Genomic DNA, 17,985 nt, shown 5'->3' with positions numbered 1-17,985 from the left:
AAGTGAATCTATATTCGTATACGAATTATGTAAAGCTATAAAACGTGACGTGGAGTCTAGTGGTAAAAAAGTAACTAAATATATTTACTCAAGTGCTGTACTGCAGTACTATTCTTAGTTCCTTGTGCTTTACTGAGTGTTTGAATTGTATAGTTAGTTACTTTACTCAACTACAATTAGAGTGAAATATTGTTACTTATTACTGCTCCACATTTTCTAAGCAGCTGCAGTCTCTAGTTACTCTGCAGACTCAGACTTTTGAAAGTTAGGACTATGTGAAAATAGGATGGGTTGTGTTTCAGTTAATTAAGCTACCAAACTGACAATCATTAAAATGAGTTACCCATTGACCAACCGTTACTTTGAAACACTGCTTACATGTTAATGCATCCAAATGTATAATGAATACTATTATAGTTTTAGTACAGTACATGTTGCTGTTAATACTTTAGTACTTTTTAATGTTGAATGTAGAACAGTTATAGTACGTAATGGGATATATTTGATACTTTTGCCAAAGCCAGTGATCTGAGTACTTCTTACAGCATCAGTCAACTTAGTTTACTTTATATTTCACTAATATTTTAGGCTGTCAGACATATTTGAGGTAAAGTTGGGGTCTGCATAGTCACAAACAGTGTGACACTGAAATAAGTTAAATTATAGTAATGTTTCAATGTAACAAGTAAGCGTAAGTTAATTAAAGAATTATTATTTTAGTTAGTTGACACTCCATATTTTTCATCACTGGAGGAGAAATAAATTGATTTGTTTTTATTTCTTCTTTTATTGCTAGAAAACAAACAGAATCTTTTGAATCTGAAGCATAAAATAGACACATAGGACCAGAGAGTATTTGTTCATAAAGACTCCATCTGCTCTGTCCTAGCCGTCTTCGTCTTCAGTTCTCTTTCTCCTCTCCCTCCCTCTCATCATTCTGCTTTTCCTTCACACACTCCCACCATCAGTCCCACTCTGCTGACCCTATTTCTCCATCCTCACTATTCCTCGTCCATCCTTCCCTACTTTCTTTCCCTGACCCCCCCCCCTCATTATATTCCTGTTTCTCTCACCCTGAGGCTCTCTCTCTGTCCCTCCCCCTCTCTCACTCTATTCTCCTGTGACCTGGTTCTGTCTGCTTGACTGGATGTGCTTTAAAGACACTATGGACATACACGCAAACACAGGCGCAGACATTACACGAGCGTTATACCCAATGACACAGCAGGAGAGAGTGCGAGAAACATGCACAGAGCAATGGCTGCCATCAGGTAATGTGTTCAGTTCACAGAGCTGATCTATTATGTGTCATTTGCTGAGAAGAGATATCTGCAGAGCTTACTGTTACAGTAGATGCTTCTTGATGATTTGAAAAGGCGATGTACGTCAGATGTGGTAATGTGTTGATTTGTGGACAGGAGGAACCTTTGAAACCAATATTGACAATCAGATGATGTTTATTTTTCCTATTAAACCACACTGTGTGTCTGTGTGTCTGTTTAGGGTAACTCAGGCCTCGGGTTCAGTATCGCAGGAGGGACTGATAACCCCCACATCGGAGAAGACCCCTCCATCTTCATCACCAAGATTATACCTGGAGGGGCCGCAGCTCAGAATGGACGACTCAGGTAGAGACACACTCTCTTGTGAAATATGGGGGCTTTGTTCTGGACTTACATTTTTCCCTGAAGGCACATGCCTGACACCAAACCTTACTCCATCTTACTTAAATCTAATCAGAATTCTAAACTCAACCAAAACCAAGTCGTGACCCCTGAAATTAAACAGATTTTTGTTGCCTGTAACAATAGTTGTGTCTTTAAAACCCTTCAATTGCCAATTGAATCAGTAAGCTGCAGTCCATAACTGCTGCATGATCTTAATACAGCAAATATATTCAGGTATATATATATTGACCAGGTGACATTATTAGACAGCAGTTCTGTTGTCACCATGTAGCAAAGCCAACAAACTCAATCAGCATTCTTTAAGGATGCTGTATGGAAACAGTAAATGTGCTGTCTTTAGTGCTTTACCATAGGGATGACTGGAAGTTTGCCAGTGTAATTACAGTGAGGAATAATGAAGTGTAATGTCTTCTACAATTTGTCCAGGCATTTCAGTGCCAGTGGTTATAGAGAAGCTCTTCAGGTACCACAGCCGATTTCCTATAAATGAGTCTTTCTTCACTTTAATGATCACAACCAGAGTCAATGGTATTTTTTCATTCTACTGTTACTGTATGAATGGTGAAGTAGAACTCACATCAGTCAAATATCCCTTTACCCTTTCCCACTCTGCTTCCTCTCGCATAAATATGTCTCTCCCACTTCTAGTTTCAGAGTGAGAGACTGTAACATTTGCATTTCTTCACAATTTATCTCCTCATGGCAGTCAAATGACATCTTTATTGCATGCGACTTTGTTGTGCAGGGTGAATGACTGCATAGTCCGGGTAAATGAGACGGACGTCAGGGAGGTGACCCACAGCGGGGCTGTGGAGGCACTGAAAGAAGCAGGAGGTCTGGTCAGACTGTGCATACGACGCAGGAGGAGTCTCACTGAGAGAATCATGGATATCAAGCTGGTCAAAGGGCCAAAAGGTGAGTGAATACTACAAAACAGTACAGTCTGTAATAGTCAGACAGCGAGCTATTGTGTGTTTTGTTGGCTCTGTAGTCCAGCACATAATATTTGAAATTGAATTAGTACTGACCTTCAGCTTAAAGGAACTATAAGGGAATACAAACCAGTGAGATTTCAAGTGAGAACGATAAACAAGGTACAACTATGTGACTTTTGTGGAGAGGGTGGCATGTCAAAGCAAGGGGGGAGGGGGAGCAGGGGCACAATTACAGCTACTGCATATGTTTAATGTGTAAATCACCCTCTGGTTACTCAGGACGAAGATTAACAATATGATGTGTCGTTGTTCTCTGTCAGGTTTAGGATTCAGTATAGCAGGTGGAGTTGGAAACCAGCATGTCCCGGGCGACAACAGCATCTATGTGACTAAAATCATCGAGGGAGGGGCTGCACACAAAGACGGACGGCTACAGATAGGGGACAAACTTGTAGCTGTAAGAGGCACCTTTTTATGCTTTTCTCGTCCCTCTTCTCTCTGTTTCTTCCCTGCATTTGGAAACATGTTATCAAGCAAATTATCACACAGTCTGTTTGTACAAGCAAGAAAAACTGAAACAGAAATAATCCAGAAGAAGTTTGCTTGAACAACTGTCAGATAAGAATAAACAATCAGGTTTATTAGCCTGTGAGCAAAATATGAGCAAAAACAATCATCATGTCATCTCCATTACCCCTGGCTATGTTATATTCTATAATAAGACTATTATACTATTATTATAGTAGTACAGTGTAAAAGGGTATGCGTGTATCAGATTGCGACTCTTCTGCTCTGCCTCCCGACTTCTTAAAGGTGATTTAACACAGCGGCAGACTCATTCAGCATAAAAGTAAAAACAACATAATGAGAGCTTCTTCTTCATTAAATCAATGTCTAACAGTAGATGCTAAGAGACACGAAATCTGCACAATACCATCCCCACTGTATGTTTCTGCTGCAGCCTGGTGTGGTGTTGTCTACATGTTGTCTGTGTGTCAAGGCGCATGTCTATAAATACTAATGTAGTACATGTGTTTGTGTGTCCAGGTGAATGCCTCCTGTTTGGAGGAGGTAACTCATGAGGAGGCAGTGGCTGCGCTCAAGTCGACTCCTGACGTCGTGTACCTTCGTGTGGCCAAACACACCTCCCTTTTTATCAATGACAACTTCCCTCCGCCTGACGTCACAAATTGTAAGTACACACACACACACACACACACACACACACACACACACACACACACACACACAGCACAGAGCTTTCAGTACAATACTTAACCATGAGACAACCAGATGCAGTATATGTATGTATGATGTTGCTCATAGTTCACTGGATAACATGGGTTTGTGCAATCCAGCATCTTCCAGACTTGCTTTTTCTTCACAAAGTTGTAACGTAACACACATTATTGCAACAACAGTTTAGAGCCAGATGGTGCTGAACGATAAAGAACAGCAAGGAACAAAGCTGTCGGTGCAGATTTTTGCTTTGAGTGACTGAGTTTATAAGAAAGCTCTCATTTACCACTAGACTGTAGGCAGACTCAGTTAGATTCCTATAAGCTCTTTTTCTAGGATTTTTTAACTGCTGCGAAAGCACAGGAAGCCTGAAATCACAGACCACCATCAGGACATGCAACACAAGGTGGTACCAATGTAGTTCACAAGTTTATTGGACTTTTAACACTGGTGCATATCATCACTTAGGCTCAGTTTAAGGACAGTCAAGGTTGTGTGTGAGGGAGTACACTACAAAGCTCACCCCTAACTGTCAGAAAAATACAGATGCATGTCTTCAGTATGTCACTAACAGTAAAAGGTATGGATCAGTATCTCGCCTTTTGTGAAAACCATGTCGTGATATCATTTATTACTCTCGGTAAAAAATCTTCTCAAGAACTGTGAAAAAATATATGTTAATATCTAAAAGATTCTACAGTGACCACACCCCTCCCCAGACAGTCTGAAATGTGTTATACAAGAGTCTGATCATCAGAGAGGGTAAATGTGGTCCACTGGATTACTTCCACTTGTCACTTCTCCAAATCAGCATATTATCAAACACGTTATTTATCGCCGCCCCCGAATATAACACATTACCAAACAGCATCATATTGCTGTCTCTGGATATATCTGCAATGCATCTAATGATACACAGTCCGTCAACAGCTTTGACTGACGGAGCTGTAACTGATTGTGTGATCGTGTGACAATCAATTACTTAGACAATAAATTTTAAGTTATATTTACCGATCAGAGCCGGTCGTATAATAGCAGTGTTTCAAAGTAGGAACTATACAGAAAGTACACGTAGGTACACATTTAACACATTACATTATTTTTATGTGTAACTGTTGTTTTTGCTCCTCCAGCGTACTCCCCACATCAAGACAACCATATAAGCCCCTACATGAGTGGCAGTCAGTCTGTAAGCCCTGCTCCGTTAACCACACCCAGATACTCACCGCTGCCCAGGGCCATGACCGGAGACGACGACGTCACCAGGTGAGGAATCACATGTGATCACACAAACACTTGAAGACACATTTAGGGGATGGTACAAACAAAAACAGAAAACTTTTGGTTTTTTATGTGCAGTAACAGAAGCTATGTGTAGGGCAACTTTTCAGCTCTTACAAATCATTTCTCAGGCTGATGACATCAGCATCAGGTCATTATTTGTTTAAAAATATCATGCATGTCATTCACTTCCTATTCCAAAGTTTGTCAACGAAAGAAAATTTTAAATTCTGTAGCAACAGAGGAAATTGTGTTAGATTCAGCAGCTTCTTGTTTGCTGTAGTAGTTTATAAAAATTATTGTGAATGCAGCTGTTTGCAGGGTCACAGGTCAGGCTTCTCTCCTTCTACGTTCTCTTTACTTCCCGGCTGCTTTATTGTCCCCCTCTGAGGTATTTAGTGGCTCTAAAAGAGGTCCACGACATCGGATTGGGAAACAGAGTCCTTGAGAGCTGAAAATACACTGACTGACCTCTGTCCTTCCCTGCTCACTCTGCTTCTGCTGCGCGTGTGCGCAACTGTGTGTGTCTGGCAGTAAAAGGCAGATGGCAGTGCGAATTTTGTCTCAGGACTCGGGTCACATATGTACACACATGCACAGACACGCATGCAGATTCTCAGTGCTGCTCTACTGTCTTTAATCCATTTTAATGGAGGGATTACAGCCTATCACGGCCCTCGTCACTCAGCTGGCATCACCGTGGTTACCAGAAATTCGTCATAAACCTTTGGGCCAATCAATGCGCTTTGATTATAATAAATCTGATAAGCCTCAGACTGACTGCAGAATGGTCATTTTGACGTCTGCCTCTCTCTTTTCTCCAGTTCTTTTTGTTCTCTGTTTTTATCTGTCCCTCACCCTCTGAATCACGTCATTCTCTCTCACTCTCTGATTAGTTTGTCATGCAAATGGAGGATTATGGGTTTTAAAGAATGTCCACTGAATGATCACAATTTTAAGAACATCTGCTTTCTTCTGTTTCTTCTCACTTTCTTCTCATTAATTCATGCTTTAGAACGAGGGACGCGCTGTTCAATTTTCCCTCTTTCGACACCAATCCCAAAACCTTAACTCAGGGTTTCTGCCAAAACCGATTAACCAACCCAACACCAGTGTGCTGTTTTTCTCAAATTTAACATCTGTTGACCTCACTGCATGGAACTCACACACAGAATTGTTTTGTAACTTGAGGTAAACATCAGCCTGCCTTACTGAATGTATCTAGTAGTAGAGACACAGTTTATATGAAACTGTATTCAATGTGGATCTGTCACATCTTTCTGATACAGAATCTGTTTGATAAGTTCAGTATTGGTTCCTGAATCTGATGCAGTGGATCAGATCACACCACTCGTTAGAAGAGAGGCTAACAAAGGATTATTAAACAGTTAAAAAAAACTGAAACGCTCATTCTGCAACATGGAGATCACATCCAACTAATGTAAGTTTATTAATATATAGCCTGATAACTCACTAACAAATCATTATAACTGGAATCATTTCTGCACTTATCATTATTGCTTTCATCCAAAATGAAGAATGACATGCAGGTCCAGTGGTTCCCCCACTGCTGGAAGAATCAGTTTTCAGTTCTGTCTTTAACATGTGTTTACATGTCTGGCCTTTGTTGACTTGGATTTCCTGTTTCTGAGCATGTTTCCTCCTTCTGTTGAAAGACTTTCAAGTTAGCTGTTGATTCACTAAAGTATCAAAGCATTTATAAGCATAACCTGAGTCAGCACTGTGTGTTTAGGACAGAGGCACTAACTGGTTGAACAATAAAACAGACACAGTGCAATACTGACATCTGCTGGTCAACACAGTGAATGATTCTACTATTAAATTTCCTTTTCTCCCACTGAGATGTGCCATTTATCATCACTCTGTAAGGCTTCTGTCACCGAAAATGTTTAGATACATGCACTACAGTAACTGTTTGTTTTATAAGAATAAAGTTTTAAATTATATCATATTCTTATATTCTTCTTGCCGTCTCTCACTGCTCCTTATAACCAGGCCTTAGACAGTGGTTAAGCAGGTTTTATTTCTATCTGTCAGCTAGATGTGAACTTTAAGCAGCAATAAAGCAACAGTTACTATCTGAGTCATAACTGACTGATGTCGTCATACATTAAGTTGCCTAATCTTCTTTTATTGCAATACAGTGTATGTGTTTGTTTTGTATTTCTTCCAGAGAACCCAGGCGGGTGGTGCTGCAGCGGGGGTCCACAGGTCTCGGTTTTAACATTGTTGGAGGAGAGGATGGAGAGGGAATCTTCATCTCCTTCATTCTGGCTGGAGGTCCAGCTGATCTCTGTGGGGAGCTACGAAAGGGAGACCGCATCCTGTCGGTAAGAGCTAACACCTAATACATGCAGCACACACACACACACACACACACACACACATATATATATATATATATATGTATGTATATAACACAACGACTGTCACCGTTACTATGATTCATATCTCAAATTCTGCAGTTATTGCTGTACAGATTACACAGCATTATCTAGGGAGTCATTCTGTTAGATGATGTTGTGCATCTGTGTCTGTACATTATTGATGTAGAGCCATACAACTGACATTAACAGAAATTTTTGCTGAAGCTGTGAATTCATTCACAGGGTCTAACCTACAGCCTGAATTTAAAGAGGAAACTGGCATCATTTCCTTTGCCCATAACCTGTGAGTCAGTCACCACTAATATGGGAAATGTGTGTTTTAAAGCCGTATTTTCTGTCCCACTGGTGTGAAATATGGCTTTAATTTTCTCCAGACAGGACTCAAACAGGATTAATTCCCTTGACTGTAGAGACACAGACAGTACCTGCAGACTGACTGTGACTGTATTATGTATTCATGTATGCATACTGACATGGAAAGATTTCATCCATGAAAACAAGCCTTAATAAAGTGCACACATACTGCACAAGCATACACACAAGGGACTGGTCACCTGTGAGTCACTGACCCACACGCAGTGTTCTTAATGTTGTGTTGCTCACTATACATTTATTACTATTGATCCAGTGTGGGCTCTTAATTTTCTTTGTCCATGTCTATGTGTAGGTGAACGGTGTGGACCTGTCCAGTGCGACACACGAGCAGGCAGCTGCAGCTCTGAAGAATGCAGGACAGACCGTTACCATAGTAGCACAGTATAGACCGGAGGGTGAGTACTGCAGATAGATACAGTACAATTCTGACCACAACAGACCTGAAAGGAATGGCTTGAAAGTGGTAAACATATGCTGATTATACCAATATATAATGTTTTTCTTCTGCTTTGCTGGGTGGGGAAGTTGGTGCATCGATAAAGAGAAAATTAGACAAATTGTAATTTCTGGCAGTGTACACAGTCATCTGTGTGTTGTTGCCACCTATAGTACAACCCGTGGGAAAGCCCCAATTGATCATGCAAAGGAAGCAGCTAAAAACAAAATGTGATATTTATAGGCAAAGAAAATTATAAAATCAACATAAATGGGAATTTTAGATGGGAAGCATTGATGATGTGCCTGCATTACCAGCTTTCTTTTAAGAGCTGGTGGTACTCTACATATGTAGTATGCAGTCCAGTCAGAATATTTGCATTGTTGTAATTGATGGAAACATACATTTAGAAATTCACTACATAGCAAGAAACATACAGACACATACAGGCATAGATATGTTTGTACTATTATACTTGTGAGGACTCTCATTGACATAATGCATACCGTGAGCGTTACGCTCAAACCAGGTTTTAAACCAAATCCGGGTCCAGCCCAAAGTGAGGACCAGCCAAAATGTCCTCACTCCCTATATCTAAAACTCGAATCGGTCCTCACAAAGATGGACATACAACTACACACAGACACACACTGAGAGGGAGAGTGAGGTTTCCCAGCAAGCACCATCCTGGGTGTGTGTCTACTGGGAGTGACTGAGAAGGCCGTAACCTAGGAAACCAGGTTGTAACTGCCGATTGGCTCGGCTAATGGGTTGCTGTCATGGTGTGGGACCTGTGTATAGCACATACACCAACCCACACACACACACTCACTCACTTGCTTCAGAAATATGTCTGCTCGAGGAAGTCGTGTGTGTGAGTCTTTCTGGTCACCTCATGTATTATTCAGTCAGAGAGGTGGTCTAGAACAGTGTTATTCATGGCCAGACTAGTGTACAGCATGATACACTGGCTCACGTCCTTTAAGTAAAAACCCTAACCCTAGCCCTTGGAAATGATCCTATCTATGTAATTAGATGTTGATTAATACATTTAGTTATGGGTGATGGAAGATTTAAAATGCTTCAATGAAAACAAATCAGACAAACAAATAAAGTGAAATACAATACACATTACAATTCAGAAAGCAAAGTGAAAAAGTGTATGTCCATCCAATAGCTATACCACTGGGGCTGGAGCCAATCCCAGCTGACACTGGGCAAGAGGCAGGGATCACCCTGGACTGATCACCAGGCAATCACCGGGCTGATATATAGAGACAAACAACCATTTACACGCACATTCACACTGTATACTGTCATTAGTTTTAATGAGGGGATGCAAGGGAGCTTTTTCTGCCTTTTTTGAAATGGTAATGCATTATGCAAATGTGTGTGTGTGTGTGTGTGTGTGTGTGTGTGTGTGTGTGTTTGTGTAGCACAGTAAGTCCACACATGAAACAGAAATATATATAACAGTGTGTATTTCAGTCACAAAACTTAAAAACTTAAGAGTGTAGTTGATATCAAAAGGAAGGCTGAGATCAGTGATAGGTGAGGTCCGACCCATGAGTACTGACTACTCATTTAATTAATAATGTAGTAATAACTACTGAGTACTCATGGATTGTAATGTCAACAATTGACAGTTGTTGTGGCTGGTGTGGTCCCGTCACAAGATGAACCAGGGTTTTGATTTGAGCATTTAAAATCTTCCATTCTGGGTAGCATAATTTGACTCTTGATTTTTAATAAATCTTAAACTGCTACTGTTCAGGACATGAAAAAAAATTGTACACCACAAGATTTTGTCACAAAATCTTGTGAATACTTATACCAATACTTTTCATTGGTTAAATATTTGTAAAACCCCTAGACAAACATAAAAGGGTGACCAATAGCACTGATTTATGAAATAGATAAAAAAATATTGAGATACAGGGTTTCCCTCTGATAGGGACATGTAAGGATTCTTTACAGGGGTGGAAAACACTAAGATGATTTTAAGACATGCAGTGATCCCATCGGTGTCCAGGTATCATTAAGTCAGGTTAAGACAAGGTTGTATGTGTCAGTGAGAGGAGGAGAGGGAGGTCAGACTGCTGAGGTGACAAAAGTCAATTGGCAAATCAGCTTTCTGGTTTTATGTGTAATGACCTTGTTATGAAAAGGTTTTGAAAGCATGAAAGACAGCAGGCGCTTGAGTCACACTACAATTGAAATCAGAGCAGGCAGCTGAAAAGATGCGCTGGTTGCGAGTTTCAGCAAAAACACAGAGCAGAACTGAGCAGGGTAGAACAGCTGGAGGACACTGAAGTAGTTTGAGCCAGAATGTCACCTAGAAATTATATACAGGTGTTGGCTTTTAGAAAAATGCATATGGAGGAAGAACTTCCCCATCCAGATTCCCATCATATAGTGTGCATGGCAACTGGATAGCTCATATGGAAGAGAGCAAAATACATGTGGAAGGCACAGTTAGAATATAATGAAGTTTCACAGCAGCTACAGTATGCAAATGTGCTGGAATCTTATGGAAGTAGCATGAGGCTACAATCCATGCATCATGCTGAAAATCTTGATGTATGGCTTATGAATTCTAAAGGTCATACAAGCATGATATATGGATTATGAATTCTAATTTTAGGAGAGAAAGTGTGTTTAAATAAAGATTCAGAATTAAGTTTTTTCCTGTACATGATGGAGCAGAGGTTAAATTGATACTGTTAAAAAGAAGGAAATGCCAGGCTTGTGGTCCTCAGATCAGACAGGCGTGACTGTGGCCAAAATCAAATGTTTGTGTTTATAAATCCTTGCATTTACAATAGTTTACAGTAATAATCTGCGACATTCCAACAACAATAAAAGATCACTTTGCTGCTCCGTTAGTGATTAAATAACTGTGTTTTCAAAGCTTTTTGCTGTTTGTTTGTTTTTTTGCATAGATTTCTTTCCTGTAAAAAGAACAAAAATTAAAACAGCCTTCCCCTTAGAAATATAACAATGTATCTCTGGTAGCAGTAATTGGTAGACATGAAGTTCCCTCTGCAATAATTGTCACACGAATCAGTTTTTTTAAATTATCTCTTTAAATAGAATTTCTTAACCACAAAACAGCTTCAGAGTCATTAAAAAAGTTGAAAAAGTTGTGTCACACTTTAATCTTTGGTCTATGTATAAACATAGATGAGTGCAGAGACTCAGGATGTCATTAAGCCTTTTAGTCTTTAGTCAGGCCAGTTATTAGTGACTCCTTTGGTGGAAACACCAGTAAGAAAACTGGTGCATCTCATAGGTGTTTGCTTGTGTCTGCTCTTAAGTGCTGAGTAGGATCAGCACCATGGACAGCGCCCTGAGTGCTTTAAAGGAATACTACAATAAAAATCTATCTCTTAAGAATCAAATGCTCACCACCTGTAGCTTGAGAAATGGCTCCGAAATGTTTGTGGCCTGCTCCTTCATGGAGTCTGGCAGCTGAATTAATCTTGGATTCACAGCAGTTACAAGTATTTGTCAGGAATTTTATGCCTTTAAGAGAGAGGTGTTTGTAGAGAGATGATAGAAAATGTTGTGGCTCTTGATCATCGCTTAATCCCCTGAGCCAGTAGGGCTCCCCATATTTAGATGTTTCTCCTCTCAAGCCTATGTTTCAGTTATACACAACATTTTTTTCTAAATGCTGTCCTTTTGAATGCTGCCGATACTTGAGTAAAAAGATTGAAATGGTTTGAAGGTCTGTTGCTTTGGCTTGCTCCAGCTCTGTCTTGGCGTTGTATGTGTTGTAGTGGGATTCTCACAGTGACAACATACAGTAGGTTTCAGAGGAGGTCCAGCAGGCCTCAGTAAGAGCTGACTGTCCTGTAGCGTCAATGTTCAAGCTTTTCCCCGCTCCTTAATCAAGTCACCGATTCTACTTAAACATTTAGTGATTTTTGTCACATTACCCCTCAAAAAATCAGTCCATCTAAGTGAAAATCGTGTGTGTGTATGAATGTATGTGTGTGCGTGTGTGGGTCTGTGTCGTGACTCTCCTACACCACATTAGTGACTGTTGAATGAGCTCTATATCAAACCTTCTGTCCATGCTGAGCTCTGGTCAGCACTGTGCGCGCATGTGTGTGTGTGTGTCCATCTGAGGTCCATGACTGTCCCGTTCCCGTGGTTACAGCTTGTAGTGACCAGCAGTGCTCCCTCTGTTTCACAAAAACACTTCCTGCCAACAAGAGAGGAACTCATGATGACCTCCACCAGGAGAGGAAAAGTGTCTCTCCCACTGTGTGTGTGTGTTTGTGTGCGCGTGTATGTCTGTGTGTGTGCGTGTGTGCAAGTCCCCTCCTGTTATTTGTATTAAATATGGTACCCGCTGTAGCCAAACACAGCACAGAGCTGAACACCTCATGGTGTGTGTGTGTGTGTGTGTGTGTGTGTGTGTTAGCGTGCGTGTGTGTGTGTGTGTGTGTGTGTGTGTGTGTGCGCAGGCAGCGACACGCTTGGTTCAAGCTGATGCAGCAGATATAGATCTGTGTTTTTTTGAAGTGCAGCAGATGGAGCGTGTTTGTTGTCTGTGAAAAGTCTTCATGCTGCATTAGTAACGCAGGCGTTTCTCATCACGTTTCAAGCTATTTTCAGCCAATTTAGTTTAGTCAGACCTGTGGCTCCAAAATGTGTGTTTTTACCAGATTCATACACATTTGGTCAGGCATGGCTGTTGGACTGGATTCTGTCCCAAAACTATCCACTGGACAGTTTTTGTAAGATATATAAGACATAAGATAAAGATAACTTGAAGTTTATTGTGGTACATTAGAAGCAGACTCTGAGCACATGTGACTGAGAGAATAATATCTTTTACAATATGTTCACCAGAGAATCATGAAAAAAAAACTGTTATGAACTATATGATATTCTGATTCCAGTGATTCTCATGCTCACAGTGTTTTAATGTAGTTAGTTTCAAAAAGCCTCATGAGCACCACGTGTCTAAGGAGGTAAATTTCCATACTTTTAATATTTTCAGCCACTTAAACACACTCACGCTATGATCCCAGTGGTGATAAAACAGTGTTTGTAACATTACCCTCAAACAGTACTGATAATAGTTGCATTTACAAAGCACTTTCTTCCAGAGGAAGGTAATAAAATACATGGCAGGACAAGAAAACCTTTAAACACAATAAAGACTATGGACAGAGCATCGCAGTCCTGTAACATTGTTGGACTCATGATGGACAGTAAAAGTATTAAATCGATGCAGCAGAACCAGAGATATTATCTTTTTTTATTCCATGCATTCTTCTTCCTTTTCTAGAACTGGTGCCTACATTACCCACAATGCACCTCGACCACTGACAGTTCGGTTTGAGAGTCTGGTATGTTATGTTACAGTGGTTGTGGCCAATTTACCCACAAGCCGCTACCCTCAGGCAGAAAGGAGCGTCATTTCATTTTAACCTTTTAGTCATCAGCCCCAACCCACACCGACTCCAGCAACATCACTTGAGGACATTTTGCTCAGCTTCCCTCTGGAGCCAAAAACTTAATGCCGATATACATCAAGTAATGCTCCCCAAGACCTGTGAACAGACTTTGACATGTAATATCAGTGGAGTTCCCCTTTAAATCAAGACTATGCAAGTTTTGCGTAACAGTGGCCACAAGGTCCAATAACAGGATGATGGCACATCAAAATTTCCTTTAATTTCCCAACATGCTCAAGGCAGTTTCTTTAAAGCCATCAATAAAACTGTTTTGTAAAAAGAAAAGTGTTTTTAATTTAAAAGAACATATTTTTTTACAACATAAAATTATATATAAATGACTGAAAGTATATAACAGTATATAAAAGAATACAGCATCCATACAGTATCAGGGGGACTTTGAGAAATGCAAGAATAAAAAGGTATGTTAAAACTAAATTAACATTAACAACATTATTAAAACAAATATTAATTTACCACACAACAGGGAACCTAAATAAATGCCAGTCAAGCTGCCTTGAAGTGAAGTGTTGCTGCTTCACTTCAGTGTCTCAGCACAGAAAAATACCTGGACATGCATCAGAAAACCAAAATGTCGCAGCACTGAACTTTAAGTGTGATCTCCTCCGGTGCCGTAAGTTTCCTGATGTGGGACTGGTAATGCCTGCAGGTTGACAGCATTATTAGTCACTGGGATTACACACAACTGTCACTGTCACACACACACATACACATGCTGTACACACACACACACACACACACACACACACACACTTACATATGACACACACAGAGGCGGTCTCTGTCAGCAGTAATACTGAGGTGATGCAGAGAGGATTATCTTCACTTCTGTTAGCCCGTTGATTACACTTTGTGTGCGAGTGTGTTTGTGTGTGTCGTGCACCAGTTGTTAAGTAGGAGATTAGCAGCTCCATCTCTGAGCTTTCACGTAGCAAGTTGTGGGAATATCATCTGCTGAATACATACAGTAGACTGCTTTCCTTTCTGTTGCTACTTCATTTGATTTGCTCAAGTTTCCTTCCTTTTCCTTCGTTGCTTTCCACCTGTCAGCCCCCTCTCCTCCGCAGTGTTACTGGCGTCTGTGGTAATGGTCTGACTCACCCACCATAAAGTGTGATTTGGGGGATCTGAGCCGTCTAGTTTAAGATCTGCAGCGTGTCACTGTCACGTTGAGACCTTTATTAGCTGCCGGAGATGAAACACACTCTTCAGTTTTGACATTTAAACTTCACTACGTTAATATGAGAATATTTCTCTCGTTTCTTGTTTTATTTTCCCTCTTCTAGTCCCTTTTCCCTCCTTTCATCTCCTCTGCAATCTGATCAGTTAATCAATACCAATATAGATTACTGTACTGTATTGTATCCATTATAGATGAGCTTCTTCCAGCACTGCTATATTTAGAACCAGAGCCTTATGTGGATTCTTGTAAACGTATACAACAGCTGATCAGACAGGGGAAGTATACTGTATGTGTACTAATGCAAGAAGGAAGTGTCATGAAAGGATTTTGAAAACTTCCTAGAAACACACACTTATAGGTTCTACATGCACACTCCTGTTAATACAGTGCATTATTTATTCATGGCTTTTATTCACAATTTGTTATTCTCAAGCAAAGTTTGTGTAAACAAGAAACAGAGGGCAATAGAAAGGGTGATCTGAAAGGAAAACATTGGTGCAATGCCACAACCTTAAAGATGAGAACTGCCCATCTCCAATGGTTTTCTGTTGGATGGCAGTAAAGCTGCACGATGCAGAAAAGGTCCCTGCTAGCTGCTAAATGGAGAAACAATGCTTCTCCAGAGGAGAGGAGAGGAGAGGAGAGGAGAGGTAAATGAAGGAAAGAGGGGATATAAGCCCCAGAGCCCATTAGTCTCTGTCATAACCCCTCCCCCATCTCTTCCTCTCTCTTTCCTCTCCTCCTCCTCTCTTCTCCCTCTTTCACCTCTCTCTCTATTATGTCTTGTTTTTTCCATCCATCTCTCTCTCTCTCTCTCCCTCTCCCTCTCCCTCTCAGTCTGTGTCTCTGCATCTCTCTCTCTCTCTTGCTGTTAATCTGATAATGCTGCGTTGAGGTGATGTGTGTTGACAGAGGCAGTTAGATGCTGATCATGTGAAACTTCATATCTGCCTTATAGGGAGTTTCATGCCCAGAGGACGAGGCAGAGCTTGAAGTGTGTTTGAGTGGATTTGTGGAAGCTCATAACCCTCTGACTTTTACATGATAAAAATGTTTTAAGTCATATTTTTTCATATGTTTCTTATTAGTGCAGCTGCAGAGACAAAAACAAGAAATGGATAGAAAGAGAAACAGATGGAGACAGAAAAATATTAATCACACAGAGCAGAAAGAGTTTGATTCTCTTATACTTATGGAGACAGATGCTGTTGTCTTTTTTAAGACAATGAATATTAATCCATGTAAGAACCATGAATTGAACTATTAATTGAGATTCACAACAAAATCTATATTCATAAAACTGTGTGTGTGTGTGTGTGTGTGTGTGTGTGTGTGTGTGTGTGTGTGTGTGTGTGTGTGTGTGTGTGCGCGTGGCATGTAGACCAATTCCCTGGGCCAAAGTAGGGCAGGAGAGCCTGGCATCGACTCAGCTTCCTGCATGAGTGACCTGAGGAAACAGTGTGTTGTGTCTGTGTGTGACTGTGTGACTGTGTGTGACTGTGTGTGTGTGTGCGTGTGTCTGTGTCTCCGCCCTACAGCAAGCTGCTGTCAAAGAGAGGGAGGAGCAAATGAACGCACCAGCGAAGGAGAGATAGAGAAAGAGAGGAGTGTAGTAGAGAGAGTTAGCATCTGTTGTTTCTGTGGCCGCTCAGCAGCACTGGACTGATTTTTAAACACACACACACATACACACACACATGCATACATATTTTCTCTCTGTGGCACACACCACTGCATACCTACACACACTTCTATTCACTCTATTCACACACACATTTACATCTTTCCGCTGGGGCTCTCTCACATGCTTGAATCCAACGTGGAACTGACGTTACGTTCTTCATCATCTCTCTCTCTCTCTGTTTCACACACACACACACACACACACATCTGCGCTCGTTCTCTCTCTCTCTCTCTTTCTCTCTCTCTCTCTCTCTCTCTATCTGGGTGTTTCTTTTCCTTTCATTCATATCCCGGGACTTTAAGCTTCACACCACATTCTCACACACACACACATACACACACACACACACACCCACACACACACACTGATCTGAGAGCCACTGTGCCGGCATCACATCGTGCGGACGTTGAGGCTGCCCGTCTGCCGTCAGCATGTGAGTACAGCTGAGCGGGATTTGGGAGAGATAGACCTGAAGTGATTTACTTGTTAACATCTTGCCTCTGGCAACATCTTGGCATCAGTGTTTATAGGTAACAGTTTAACCCTTATCTCTGTCTTTAGTTCTGGGAATCTGAGTGTTTTTGGGGGATGATGGTGAAGCTACTAGGGGATCAATAAAAACAACGCTGATCTTGTGAGTCTGTGGTGCTCTAACACTGTGTTATCCCTCTAATGACCAGTGATGCAGCATTTACATGTTGACTCCTGTGTTGTCTTTAGTCTGATGACTCTCACAATGTAAGAGATTATCAGAGATGTAGAAACACTGGTGATTTAGCCTCAACAATCTTTTTTCACTTTTTTTCCACTGACTTAAGTGAATTACTCTGATACTTTAGCTTGTGATGCAGGATTTGCTTTTCAAGATAAAGATGATGAAGATTACAGCTCTGACTTCGCAGCAGCATAGCTCTCAGCTTTGGTCTAAAAAGAGAAAATGATCAGAGCTGCAGCCCTGGCAGCACAGGCTTTGTCTCTCTGTTCAGGATTCAGTAACACTAATATCTTAGCTGCAACACAGACTTTGCTCTATAGATCACAAAGAGGAGCAGCGTCTCTGTGCAGCTCTACAGTGTCTTTGTTTCCATTCTTTTAGCACTGTCTCTGATTGATAAACTTCTCTCCTTTATTCTTTATCTCACTGTATCAGATGTGATTTTGCTGAAATGCATCAAAGCTCTTATCACAGTCATTAATCTGTTTCCTATCATTTCTTTTCTCTCCCTTTTCATTCTTGTCTTGTTTTCTCTCTCCCTCTCTG

General features: G+C 40.8%; 1 protein-coding gene across 3 annotated transcripts in view; it reads left to right on the top strand.

The window, feature by feature from the left end:
- The window catches only part of LOC111645407 (disks large homolog 4-like), a 108,243-nt gene that overhangs the window by 63,256 nt on the left and 27,002 nt on the right, over positions 1 to 17,985 (top strand). For all 3 annotated transcript variants that reach the window (XM_087170468.1, XM_087170467.1, XM_087170469.1), the window contains 7 exons: positions 1,504 to 1,628; positions 2,434 to 2,603; positions 2,944 to 3,080; positions 3,671 to 3,815; positions 4,996 to 5,128; positions 7,338 to 7,494; positions 8,219 to 8,321. In XM_087170468.1, coding sequence (XP_087026594.1) covers positions 1,504 to 1,628; positions 2,434 to 2,603; positions 2,944 to 3,080; positions 3,671 to 3,815; positions 4,996 to 5,128; positions 7,338 to 7,494; positions 8,219 to 8,321 — 970 coding nt within the window. The remainder of the gene's footprint in view (positions 1 to 1,503; positions 1,629 to 2,433; positions 2,604 to 2,943; positions 3,081 to 3,670; positions 3,816 to 4,995; positions 5,129 to 7,337; positions 7,495 to 8,218; positions 8,322 to 17,985) is intronic.

Source organism: Seriola lalandi, unplaced genomic scaffold (genome assembly GCF_002814215.2).
Source record: "Seriola lalandi dorsalis isolate HSWRI2012SDOR001 ecotype SW California unplaced genomic scaffold, Sedor1 jcf7180002054949, whole genome shotgun sequence".
Taxonomy (NCBI): domain Eukaryota; kingdom Metazoa; phylum Chordata; class Actinopteri; order Carangiformes; family Carangidae; genus Seriola; species Seriola lalandi.
Note: the sequence above shows the minus strand (reverse complement) of the source record. Positions and strands in the feature narration are given on the sequence as shown.